A 13,242-nucleotide genomic window follows, 5' to 3' on the forward strand; every position below is an offset into this window, starting at 1 on the left:
ACTGCTGATCTCAAACCCTGAATGCCAAAAGCAGGTTCTCCAAGTGCGGCCCCTGGACCGGCAGCAGCAGCACCTGGGACACTGGTTAGAGATGCAAATCCTTGAGCTCTATCCCAGACCCATTCAATCCGAAACCCTGGCAGGGGGGCCCCCCGCAATCTCTTTTCCGGTGATTCTGATACATGCTCAAGACCGAGAACTCTGGCCCAGAGGCACCGACAGTACTGTCTACAGTACTGTCTCCGTCTGCCTGATGGGGAACCTGAGATGCTGAAAGATGAAAAGCAACCCGCAGATGAGCGGTGGCACAGGTGGTGGGCCTTTTGTCTCTACCCACCACGCTGCCACGCACAGAAGGAACGCTAGCATTTGGACTCTAGGTAGGAGACAAGGGTGAGGTCCCCACCCCATCACACCACCACTTTGCTCCACTTTCTAAACCAAACTCTCCACCTGGCGCCTCCAAATGGTTCTTGGAGCTCTTCTGGGAAGTCTGCCAAGCCAGGTGCCTCTCTCTGGATTCCAAGCTGCCCCCACAGCCTTCATTGGGGACAAGCCCTCTCCACCCCCGCCCTCCAGGCAATAGGACACATTGGGGAAATCAAAACAGCTTCTTAGGGGGGTGGGGGCAATCCCTGGGTTAAACCAGCCTGGCCTCATCCACACCATGAATCTTAAATCTTTGTGCCAGGGCTTTGCATGGCTCTTCCTTCTCTTCCTTGTCCTACACCCTTCCTTCCCTCCCTCCCCTCCCCTCCCCTCCCCTCCCCTCTGCTCCTACTCCATCTGCTGCTCCTCCTGGCCAGGCTCCCCCTCAGTTGGCACAGCAAGAAAAGAGAACAGGATGGTTATTTTTATCCTAAGACACTGCGGGGGGAAGGGGTGCCATCTGACTGAGAAGCACAGCTCCTGTAGCAGTTGGGAGGTCAGAAGGAGGTGGGAGGCCCAAGATCTCCCTGGGAAGGAGCCACAGATTTGGGTTCCAGAGACCAGGCAGGCCTGGGAGAAGCAGTGCGGGACCAGGCGTGGGGAGCTCTGAGCAGCACCACTACAAACGGCTGTGCAACCACACGCAAGTCACTTGATGTCTCTGGGCCTCTGTCCCCACCTGTTCAAGAGGGAGGGAGGCGAGCCCTGCCTGTCCCCAAGGCTGTTTTGTGAACATGAATGAAATGGAGAGAACCCTTTGCAAACGTGGTGCCAAAGTGAGCACACATGGAGGGGTGGCAGCCTGGGGACATGCTTCTTCAGCCTCCGAGCGGGCCCCCATTCTGTGAGACTGACCGCCAACGTAGCCGCTCGTGTCACCCGGCGTGTCCACCCCCGTTTTTTTTTTTTCACGTTTGATGACTTTAATTACATAAGCAGTATGTGAATTCACTCTCCTTTTGTGTGTGTGTGGGGGGGCAGGGGGGGGCGGGATGGGGGAATAAGGCCTTAGGAAAAAGTCAAATCTTCTTTACCAACCCTCCCCCAGAGCCTTCTTCCCAAACCCGGACATCACAACTGCGAGCTGCGTGTTTCCTGTATCCTTCCAGAACCCGTGTTATACCTGCATCTACGGCGTATGTTGTCTGGACACATACCCACAGGTGATGGATCGTATTGTTTAGGGGTATGTGCTTTAAAAAAAAATAATAATTCCATGCCCGTCATTCTGCAACCTGCTTTTTTTCCATGACAGTGTTTTTGAGATGCTGTTACATAAATATATTAGCATTTTATTGAGCCAGCCCCCTGTGGATGGACAGTTAAGCTGCTTCCAGTTGTTCCCTGTCACAAACGACCCTGCAATGATATTCATGTCGATGGCCCCTGGGCTCATAGAGACCACGTGGGCACCGAACGGCTGGACTGGAGGGTTTGATGACGGTACTAGATGCCCCCTTTCCCTCCCCCCGCAAAAAAAGTTTTGCCTCCATCTTTAAAAGCAAGTCGGGAGACTGAACGGGCTCCAGGCTGGAGTAGGAGGTTCCCCTGAGTGAACTGTGCAGGCAGAGGGGGGCTGTGCCCAGCGCCAGCCCCTCGCCCTCTTGTCGCAGCTGCAGCTCCAGGCTCCGCGGCCACGTGCCATCTGTCCATATACTGCCATGCTCCCGGGCACACACAGCCTCACTGTCTCTCCTGCACTGAGATGCGGCTCTCTTTGCCATCCTCCTGCGCCACCGGCTGGCACCAGTGTAAGGTCTCCTGCACGGGAGCGGTGGAGCAAGGGCCGGGAAGGTACTCCATCTCCACAGGAACTTTGCCCTCTGGGTCCTTAGGGCGGTGGCGGCGGGCCTGGTGAGCCAAGGGGTGAGGGTATCCTCAGCAACACCTCTGAGGAGCTCTCCCCTCCAAGGGGATGCTCCCCAAGCCCTCTCCCCTGCTTCCCCACTCAGGGCGGATTCCATGGGTGCCTCCTGCCCCCTGCTGGCCACACTGAGGGTGTCAAGAAGCTTCCAGTGGATTCAAGGAGGTGCCCCTCGGGTCTGGCCCATGGCCTGCACCAAGGCCCCAAAGTGGTTCCCCACGTACTGGATGCCAGGAAAGAACAGTAAATGACACCACTGACTTTGACAATGGTGCCAGGGCAGCTCTGTGGAGACGTGAGCTCTGGGGATAACAAAGGCTGGCGCTGAGGGAGGGGATGGGAGGAGCTCTGGATCCCAGGAATGGAACTGGGGGGCGGGGGGGGGGGGGCGGGAGGCAGAGTAGCCAGTTCTGCTGTCACCCCACTGGCCACAGGGCAGACCCCGAGTCAGTTTTACTGCCCTAAAGGCAACCGTGAGTCCATCTTCTTTCCAGTTTGCCAAATTCAGAGCCAGTGCCCCGGGGCGACCTACCTTGTTGGGCAACTTCCCTAGAGAGAAAAAATAAAGGGGTGGGGACTTAGTAGTGAGGCCAGATAAGGAAACAGGTAGCCAGTTCTACTTGACCTTCTCCTCCCTCCCTGCCTTCCTCGTCACCTCCCTGGGGACTCACAGAAATAGGCAGCGGCCACCAGGAGCGCCAACAGGACCGCTGCAACGATGGGGATCACCACCAGGGCTCTCTTCCGATGCTTGGTGTCTGGAGAAATGGAGACTTCAGCGATGGCTCCCACCCCCATGCCCAAAGCTGCTGGACCTTCCCACACTCTACACCCTCCCACGCCTGAGCTCATCCACTGGGAGGCTTCCAACAGGGGGCCCTGGTGAATCGTGGCCAGCAGATGTCTTTAGTATGACCAGCACATTTTTAAACTAGGTTAAACATTTTAATTGGGGGGGCGACTGCAGACGTAAAATCGAGATCTCTGGTTTCTCTTAGAAGCGTGGAAATCTAGCCCCATTGGACCAGCAGCCCCACCTGGCACTCCCTGGCCAGAACTGAGTGCCGGGGCTCTCCACCGCTCCCCACACTCCCCTCCCTCCCCACCCTGTGCCCAGTGCTGAGGACCTGCGTCATTGCCGTCGTCATTTATGTCTGCACTGTTGCCTTTGTTATAGAAGAATAGAGGGGGAATTAAAGTGTTTTTTGTACCTAAGTTTCCATTCCAAATGAGAAAACGAAAGGAAGACTAGGAGGCAGGGCAGGGACTGGGGTAAGGCACACACCTTGGGACAAAATTTAAAGGGATACAAAAAAAAAGACTCAGTAATCAAGATAAGTAATATTTGAATGTCATGTTTTTAAAAATCAAATCACCAAATTATGGCCCACAGGCTGGCTGCCTGTTTTTTAATAAAGTTTTCTTGAAACCAGGGCCAAAATTAGGCTCAGGCAAGTCAGGCAGGGTCATGCAAATGCAAGGTTGGACCATGGCATTAGTTAAAATTTTATAGTTTGTTCATCATGGATTTTTTTTTGTATTGGCTTTTATTCTTTTTTTAATATTACAACAAGATATTGCTTATCTTGCCCTAGCTGGTTGGGCTCAATGGATAGAGCATGGGTCTGCAGACTGAAGAGTCCCAGGTTTGATGTGGTCAAGGGCACATACCTCAGTTGGAGGCTCAATTCTTGGCCTCAGCCCAGGCGTGTGCGGGAGGCAACCAATCGATGTGTCTCTCGCACGTCGATGTTTCTCTCTGTGTGTCTCTCCCCCTCCCTCCCACTCTCTCTAAAAATCAATGGAAAAATACCCTTGAGTGAGGATTAACCAAAAAAAATGTTATTTATCTTGATTAACTGCATTTTTCAGGCACCCCTTTAAATAGTGTGCCCGAGGTAAATGACTCGCTCACCCAGCCCTGCCAAAAGGAAGATGAATGTTTAAAAAAAAAAAAAAAAAGCAGAGTGCATTTTTCTCACCTCTGACCTTTTTCACTCATTAACACGACCTGCCTAGGCCCTGTAGGTATTTGAGTCTGTGATCTGTGCTGTAGGCCAACCTCCTCGTTCTAAAATCGAAGCTGAGGCCCTGAGAGGAAACCGTGTCCCACTATGCTGGTCCTTGAAGTGTGTGTGGGGCTGCAGAATAGCTTCGATGAAGCACTTCCACCAACCCACTCAGGGACGTGCTGTTATCATCCCACTTTACAGATGAAGAAACTGAGGCTCCAGAGGGGAGCTGACTTGCCCACCCCAACTCCTCCTCTCACTTCCCCTCCCACTCATGGTTTCTGTATGCCTCAGGCTCCCCTTGTATTTCCCTACCTCCCTAGCCTGCCGCCAGGACCCATTCTCCAGGACTCACCACAGACAGCATCCGTCTTGTTAGTCCCTGCCCGCAGCTCCACCAGGTCTTTGATCTCACAGCTGTGTGGACACACATGTGCACACACATACAGAGAGAGAGAGAGAGAGAGAGAGAGAGATTTTAAAATACACAGAATAATTATATAAGCATTTATAAATATAGATTATAAGTGTAAAGAGCAAATCATTTGTAGATTATAACTTTTGAAAACAAGTCCATCAACTCAGACTTCAAAAGCAAGGCTAAATAATGTATGTCATATAATGTATCATATGCTTTTCTAAAAACATTACTGATTTTGCCCTAAAAATAGAAAATTAAAATGAATTATTCAAAAAAAACTTAAAAAAAAAGAGAGAGAGAGAATGAGACATTAAGTTTTCCAACCATAGGATTTCCAACCCCAGAGGGAGACCATCAACAACCAGCAAGTCCAGATTCACTCAGCACGTATGTTATGCACCCTCCTGTGCTGGTTACGATGCAAACTCTGTTCTTATGGCACGCGTGAGTGCAGAGGAAAGATTATTACGCATCTTGAAGGGGTAATAATTGGAGTGTCTAATGAGTGCCAAGCCTTGTGATATAGGCTAAAGTGAACTGGGAATTGTTCAGAGAAAAGGAGATGAAATCTGCAATGGCAGGAATGGAGAGATCATCTATTTTGTTTAAGGCAAAGGCTTCTCAACCTCGTAGGCACCACTGACATTTTGGGCCACATCACTCTCTGTAATGGGGTCTGTCCTGTGCACTGTAGGATGTTTAACGGCATTTCGGGCCTCCACCCACTAGATAACAGTGGCATCCCCCTTCCCAATCTCGGCTCCAGATATTGTCAAAATTGCTTAGTTGAGAACCTCGGGTTTAAGGGTCGTCCAGAAAGACTCCCCTGGAGAAGTTAGGTCTGAGTCGGCCTAACTTAGAGCAGCGGTACATTCCCACTAAGAAGGACAATGTGATACAGAGATTAGGTGGGTGACATGCCAGATGCATTATGGAACCATGGAAAAGTTGGGTCTTTAGAACCAGATCACTGATAGAACCAGATCACTGCTAGTCAGCCATGAAGGTTTCAACCGGATTCAGCTGTGAGTCATATCAGCATCCAATCAGATGACTTAAGTTGTGGGAGGACTCCGCTGGCCAGAGCTCACAGGAGAAATCACAGAGAAGTGGCCAGCCAGGAGGCCAATGAAGGAGTCTAGATACAGAAGAGCAGGTCCAACGTGTTCCTAGGAGGAGGAGGAGGAGGAGGAGAAGAAGGAAGAGGAGGAGGAGGAGAAGGAGGAGAAGGAAGAGGAGGAGGAGGAGGAGGGGGAGGAGGAGGAATGGTCGAAGAGGGACATCACAGAGGAAAAAAACATCTCAAGTGGGGGCAAGAGAGAGCAAGTTCAAAGAAAGCATATACATGAGGAGAGAGTTTATGAGCTTACAAAATACTTCTACAGGTCTTTTCCTCAAGCCTCATGAGACGAGGGTCATTCCCAACTTCCAGCTGAGGACATTGAGGCTCAGAGAGATGAGGGTCACACACTGACACAGGGCCACACCCTTCCTAAGCTGCAGTGAGGCTGGAACCCAGCGCTCTGATATTACTGCCCCAACGTGCCACCATTCATCAGTCAACATTTACCAGTACAAATTTACTGAGCACCTACTATGTTCTAGGCACTGGTCTAGGCATAAGGGATGTATCAGTGGAAGCGGGGCGGGGGGGAGGTGGGGGGCGGGCAGCCAAGTCTCTACATTTAAGGAGTTTGCAATCTATTAGAGAAAGGCAGACAGCAAACAAATGACCAAGTGTATACGAGATGCTGCAATGTGTGTGGACAATAAGTGTTCGCACATGAGCACGTATGTATTTGTGTGTTTGTCTATGGGAGGACATGCAAGGAACAGTGTCTGCCTCCAAGAAGCACTGGATGGCTGAGGGACAGGGGTGAAAGGGAGACTTATCACTGTAGGCCCTTCTGCGCCTTCTGTCTGAGGCGCCTATCTTACCCATTTTTTAAAATTAAATGTAAAAAGTTAACGGGGCATGTGTTAAAGCATATTCCAGGCAGAAGCGTTTGATGCAAGAGCATGAATAGTGTGTTGAGGAGATTGCAGGTAGTGGGATGCGGGAAGAGGTCAAGATATGGAGCTGGAAGGTCAGAGGCCATGCAAAAGAGTCTGGGTTTTGACCTAAAGGCCCAGAGAGCTGTGAAACATTGTAAATAGGGAGGGCTGTTCATCTAAAGTGAACTGCAGAAAACTCACTTTGGCAAGCGAAGGCAGAACCAGATGAAAAGGGGAGACTAGAGGTCGCGAGGTCAATGAGGAGGCTGAGGCACCGTTCGGACCACGGTGATGAGGCCCAGGCTAAAATGGCAACACTGAGATAGTGAGGAGGAGGAGTCTTCCAAATCATCTGGAAGGCAGGAAGGTGAGTGATTTGGAGGTGAGGGGGGACGATGGGACAAGTGCCCAGAGGCATGGTGGTGGCTTTCACCGAAGGTGAGGGTGCCGGAAACAAATCAGTTTCACTAAAAGAGAGATGTTGACAGGAAGCCAGGAAGGCTAGTCAACAACCTTCATTGCTCTAACCACTCACCCTTTAGTGGAGATATTGTTAGCTGAAGCAGCCTCCACCTTTGTTTTTCCCATGTAAATTTCTGTTTATCCTGGCTAAGATGTTTTCCCCAAAGCCTCAATAAAAGGGATGGCAGGGCCAGAGCAGTCAGTAGTTCTCCCACTAGAGTTGGACTACCGCCTGGCCCCCCCATATTGCCAAATTGAATTTCTTCAGGTCTCCTTTCATTTGTGTGCGGCCCTTCTCCAGAACTCGAACCCTGAACTGGAACCCTGGACCACACGGGACGTGGAAAGGGATTCCTCTATGAGGGGAGCAGGAAGGTGAGCCCATTTGGTGCCTGTGGGTCACCTGCATGGAGATGTCCCCTCAGCCATTGGGTTTGACAGTCTGGGATCTAGGAGACAAATCTAGACAAGAGAAGTTGATCGGGAACCACCCGAGAGAGATGATAGCTGGAAGCCAGGAATATGGATGGGATGGTCCAGGGGAGGCAGGCCAAGTGATTAAAAAGTAGAGCAGAACAAAGGCCTAAGAAACCAGTTAAGGAGGACCAGGGGAGGGTAGAAGGAAAGTAGGAGAGGTGTCACCATGTACCCAAGAAAAGAGAGTTTCACGAAGTTGGAGGGATCAACAGTGTCTGTTACCACCAACAGACAAGAAAATGCTAAAAAGTGCCCATTTGGTCAGCTGTCCATGAGGTCACTCTGGTGTTTTACACGTGCGTAGTGGGTGTGGACACGGGAGCCGGGGCTGAAGGGTAGGCAGCAGGATAGGAGGGAAGCAGATCCCCTCTTGGGACAGGAAACACCAGGGATGAGTTCTTATACCTCGTCCAAGGATGACACTTTGCATAAGCGGATGACACATTGGAGAAGAAGCCGACCAGGCAGGGTTCGCAGATGGTATCAGAAACCCCTGTAGCTGGGAGGGAGGAGGGGGCATTCATCATCACAATGGACTACCTGTCTGGCTCTCGGTCTTCCTGCTTTAAGCCCTCTTCCCCAGCGTAGAGCCTCCACCGCCCGCTGCAGCCCCTAGGAAGGCTCCTCCCACTGCCCTCCCAAGGCAGACACCCTGGCAGGAGCCGGGATGAGAAGGGTTCGTTTCCTGCTCACTCGAGGAGACACCCTGATGTAGGTTGTGGTCTCCATTCCCTCCACCTCTGGGCTGAGTGCCCATTGCCCAGCCCCTTGCCTTTGGCCCTCAACTCTTCCCTCCTGCCTCTAGAGCTGATTCTCAGACAAGCCACTTACCGATCTCCTTGACCCCAAAGCCAGGGGGGCAAGAGCTGTGTGGGGTGCAGAATTCACAGGCCTGGTTGGCACAGTGTAGGCCTTCATTACACGTGCAATTCGTGTCTGTTTCCAAAGTGCCTTTACTCTGGACCCGGAGTCCTACGTCTGCGCAAAGATGGGTGGGAAGGATGGGGACCCTTGCTGGGGACTCTCTGAGCCCCACTCCTCACACTTCCAGCTCTTTTTTTTTTTTTTTCTTAGACCCTCTTCCAAGTAGGGATAGCAATCAAATTCTTTAACAACCAGTACAGCCTAGACTCCAATCAATCCAAACAGACCCTGGCTGTCTATATAAAAAAAAAAAAAAAGGAATGGCTGCATTGTCAAGAATGAGCTGGAAGTCCTAGCTGGTTTGGCTCAGTGGATAGAGCGTTGGCCTGCGGACTGAAGGGTTGCAGGTTCGATTCCGGTCAAGGGCACATGCCTGGGTTGCAGGCTCGATCCCCAGTAGGGTGAGTGCTGGAGGCAGCCAATCAATGATTCTCTCTCATCACTGATGTTTCTATCTCTCCCTCACCCTCCCTCACTGAAATCAATAAACATATTAATTTAAAAAAAAAAGAATGAGCTGGAATATCAGCCCCACTCCCAAGCACCGGTCCCCCACAGCCCACACACTGGGGTCGCAGTATCTGTGCGGATGGCAGTGCCTCTCGCTGCTCCAGGTCCCCATGAATTCGCCTTCACTGCAAGGGACGCATTCCGTGTCGGTCACCGCCGTGCAGTCACTCACCAGTTTCTGTCCTGGAAAAAGCATCAGGAAATGAGGCAGCTCCGACCAACGCTGGGAGCCAGACATTCACCAACCATGGATCAGGCTGGGCTTTAGGGCAGAGGATTCACAGGTGACCGTCTCAGGCCCTTCCAGCCTTCAGAGTCAGGTCAGGGGTCGGGGGTGGGGGCGGGGGCCAAGGAAGATACAGGAACCTGAGTCCTCAGTAGGCACAGAGGGAACCCAGAACATTCTGACAAGCAGGGCAGGGATGGGAAATCCCAGGGGCCATTGAAGACTCAAGTTCACATATGGCATAGGGAAGCTGCATCTGCCAGCAAACCACGAGGGGTCCCGCTAGGAGGCTGGAGGTGGGCGTCTCACCTGGCGGGCACAAATCACAGCACTGACTTTGTATGGGGTATTGCTTTCCACTGCATGCAGTAGGTGGTTCTGGGTGGACCTAAAAACAGAATTGGGCAATTTGAAGGGATCTGGAACTCTCTGCTATAGCCTCCTTGGCTGGAAGGTGACAAGCAGCCGGGAGAGGGGTGAGAGCAGAGGTGGGCCTGCCTCCTAGTCGGCATGCTTATTTTTAACTAAACTGCCAACTGGTACGGCTGTGAAAGCACCCAGAGAATCATTCTGGTCTTTTACAAAGCGATTGTGCGTGAACCTCACAATGGTCTCTGAACTAAACAGATCTTCCTTTTGTCTGGACTCCTGACACTTTCCTCTTCACAAAGATCCAGAAGCACGTGAGGACCCCGGGACCTCCCCTGGAGCCCAGAGGCTGGCTGCTTCAGCTGGTCCTAGTCCTCGGTGGGGGCTATATTTAGCACCTGGCCTGCTTCCTTCTATTATTCTTCTGCTCCCCACCCCTTTCCCGCTCCAAGCCTCATCGTGTTTTTCCCCTCGAAGCCCTCCCTCGTGAAATGCCAGAAAATTGTGAAGCTGGGAAGATAAAATCCAACACTCTCGCTTTACAAATGGACAGACTAGCCCGGCTGGTGTGCCTCAGTGATTGAGCATTGACCTATGAACCAGGGGGTCACGGGTTCGATTCCTGTTCAGGGGACACGCCCAGGTTTCAGGCTTGATCCCTGATAGGGGGCATGCAGGAGGCAGCCGATGGATGATTCTCATTATCGCTGTTTCTGTCTCTCTCTCCTTCTCTCTTCCTTTCTCTCTGAAATCACAGGGTTTCACAGTGATAGCATCTGAGTGAGAAGTCAGGTCTCAGTACTCTCCCTCTCTCCATCAGCTTGGCTCTCACCCGCACTTTTACTACTTCCAGGTATGACCCATGCTATTAATTACTTCTCACTAAGTCAAATACATTTCTTTTCAATGTAACCCTTCTATCATTGCCATGAGAGAGAACCAGTCTCACGTCTCATAAATAAAAGGTAACCCTAAAAATAAAATTCAACAGCAACTAAACAACGTTATGAAACGCCAGCTGGTTGCTTTGCTTGCCGATGCCCTCCACCCCAGGCCTGCTCTTGATTTTTGTTTTTAAAAGGAGGATTAGCAAGCACTTGAGAAGTATTAACTAACTATATTCTAGTTCCAGAGACTTCCTCCTTCAAGAAAAAAAATCAAAGGATTTAAAACAGAACTGTAAAGCGCATCTCTGTTGTTTAGTTCTGTGTGCGTGTGCTCCCCACAATCATCCCACGCTTTGGGAACAGCAGGAACAGCAGGGAAAAGGGCACAGGTTCGAGAGAGGCTTTTTGTCTTTGCAACACTTGATTTTGCAACACTTACTAGCTATTTGCTTCTCTTCCTCTCTAAAATGGGGGTAATAACACTTGCCCCCACAGTTCAGGTTGTAAAGATGAGAACGAACATTTGTGTGTGGCCTGGCACCGGGTCTAGAACATAGTAGGTGCTCATTAAATAGCAATTTTAATTATTGTACATTTGTGAGGATCTGTTTGACTGTCCAGTGTCCTGGCTCACTGGCTGGCTGTTCAGGATCCTGCCTAATGGGTGGCTCTCGGTCAGCCATAGCTTACGGAAATGTGTCTTACCCCAAGTGGGGATGGAGACTGAAAAGGCTGCTGCCCCCATCATCACATCACAACATTCGCCTGGGAGCAGGGAGAGCCTGTGACAGTTCTCCCTGCAACACGGAGGACCTTCCCCCCACATCCCAGAGCCATGAGAGTCCTCCATGCCATTTTCAGACACATGAGAAATACGGTTCCTCCTCTGAAAGTTGGTCAGTCCCCAGCTCCCACTCCATAGCTCCAGTCCTTCTGATACAAAGGCGTTCGGGACCACGGCTGGGAGACTCTCACCATCTGAGAGACAGGCTCAGGCCCAGGCAGATGCAGATTTATATCCAGGTTTATATCCTAGCTCTGAGAAGTTTGGCAAGACATCCCTTCTCTCTGGGCCTGTGTCCTCGTCTGTATAATGGGGAGTTAAAAGAAACCAGACAGAGAGCACATGGAAAGCAATTTCCTCAGAGCCTGACACACAGGAAGCTCTCGGTAAGTAGCCGCTGCCATTGGAGTAGTCACAGCCCAGTCTCTACCTGGAGCCAAAATTGGGAGTCTTCTCCTGCGAAGCCCAAACCAGCTTCACTCCCTCCCCTGGCTCTTCCCCCTCTCCCTCCTACACAGGCCTCTCTTCTTTCCAGCTCCGCCCCGGGGTGCTCCTTCCTCCCTGAGAGCCGTTGCTTAGAGTGAAAATGAGAGTTCTGGGACCAAAGTAGCTTCCCTGTGGTCTCTCTTCCCTTACCAGCCACTCCATGGCTCATTCCTGCTCAGACTCCACGCCAGAAACTACAGCCCCTGAGAGTAGGGGGAGACCAGAGGGGCTGGGATGAGAGGGTAAGGTACTTGGGGGATTCCCAGCCTCCAGAATGAGGAACTACAAAAATACACTTAAACAAAAAGTGAGATAAATGTGGGCTTCTGAAAATCCCGGAGATATGCTTGACTGGGCATATCTGAGCCCTCTGGTGCCCGGAGAAACCCTTTCTTGGGTCCCCTGAACTATTCATCTCCCCGGCAGGCCCCCTAGGTCATCTTGAATTCAGGATGCGGAGACAAGGCCTTGAGCATTCCTCCTAGGTTGGATCACCCCTTGTGCCCACAAGATGCCCTGGAAGAAGGCAGCCCAGCTGGCAAGGAGATGATAACCACTCTAAGAGCTGGCATCTGTCCGCACGCGAAGGGACAGGAAACCAGCCAGACCCTCCCCTTCCCTCGGGCCCGCCTTCCTTCCCACTTCTGGCCGGCCTTGGAGGCAGACCAGACGCCCGCCTTTCCTGATGAAGGCTGGAGGCTTCCCAAACCGCAACCCCATCCACGCTGTCCAGGCACGTTTCCTGCAGTGCGCCCACGCCGCACCCCCTGTGGGCTACCTGGAACCCCAACCTGGGAGGAGAGGGAGGCAGCCCACCTAAGCCAGCCAGGACCCCTGGGTACCTTGCCCAGCTTCCGCCCACCCTTCTGTCCTCATCAAAATCAGGTAGGAAGATCCCTCCCCCGAAGTATTGCTCCTCTTCCCGTTCCCCTCGCAAATCCCAAACGCCCCCGTAGGGTCGGAGCAGAAATTCCACTCACGGCGGCTAACCAGCAGCCCACGAGGAGATACTGCAGAGGCGGACGGACCATGGCGAGGTCAGAAACAGGCGGCGCGGGAGAGTGCGGGACCCGATCTCTAGTAGCTCCCGGGCCCCAGCGGCGGCCGCGCCCAGGGAGGGGGCGTGGTCTCCGAGGGCCAATCGCGGCCGGCCTCGCTGGGGAGGGCGGGGTTCCCGGCGACTCGCAGGTCTGGGATTTCCCCAGGATCTTCCCGGATTCAATTTCCCCCGGGAGTTTAAGGACGCGCTGGGAAAGGGGAATGGAGGGTCCCAGGGAGAGCCCTTCCTCCTTCGCCCCTGGGACTACGAAGGCCACGCTGAGGAGAGGAAGGAGCCAGCAGGCTTTCCCAGGGGGCGAAGGAGGGGAGAGAGATCCCCGCAGGTGCTGGGAAGACA

General features: G+C 52.3%; 1 protein-coding gene across 1 annotated transcript; it reads right to left on the reverse strand.

Annotated features, from left to right (window-relative positions):
• Positions 1-1,669: 1,669 nt before the first annotated feature.
• On the reverse strand, positions 1,670-12,935 carry CD40 (CD40 molecule). Its single transcript, XM_054723852.1, has 9 exons — positions 12,827-12,935; positions 9,630-9,708; positions 9,152-9,277; positions 8,492-8,638; positions 8,066-8,159; positions 4,661-4,722; positions 2,965-3,051; positions 2,826-2,842; positions 1,670-2,280 (listed from the first exon to the last, which is right to left on the reverse strand). The coding sequence occupies exons 1-9, from the start codon at positions 12,875-12,877 to the stop codon at positions 2,113-2,115; spliced, it is 831 nt and encodes a 276-aa protein (XP_054579827.1). The 5' UTR covers positions 12,878-12,935; the 3' UTR covers positions 1,670-2,112.
• Between the last annotated feature and the right edge of the window lie 307 nt (positions 12,936-13,242).

This window comes from Eptesicus fuscus, chromosome 12 (assembly GCF_027574615.1).
Source record: "Eptesicus fuscus isolate TK198812 chromosome 12, DD_ASM_mEF_20220401, whole genome shotgun sequence".
In the NCBI taxonomy this organism is placed as follows: domain Eukaryota; kingdom Metazoa; phylum Chordata; class Mammalia; order Chiroptera; family Vespertilionidae; genus Eptesicus; species Eptesicus fuscus.

Coding starts and splice junctions, on each gene's coding strand:
- CD40 (XM_054723852.1), bottom strand. CDS start 12,877: ATGGTCCGTCCGCCTCTGCAGTATCTCCTCGTGGGCTGCTGGTTAGCC. Junction 4,723..8,065: donor AAGTGTCATCCTTGGACGAG/GTATAAGAACTC, acceptor GTGTCCACACAG/CTGTGAGATCAAAGACCTGG. Junction 3,052..4,660: donor CAAGACGGATGCTGTCTGTG/GTGAGTCCTGGA, acceptor CCATTTCTCCAG/ACACCAAGCATCGGAAGAGA.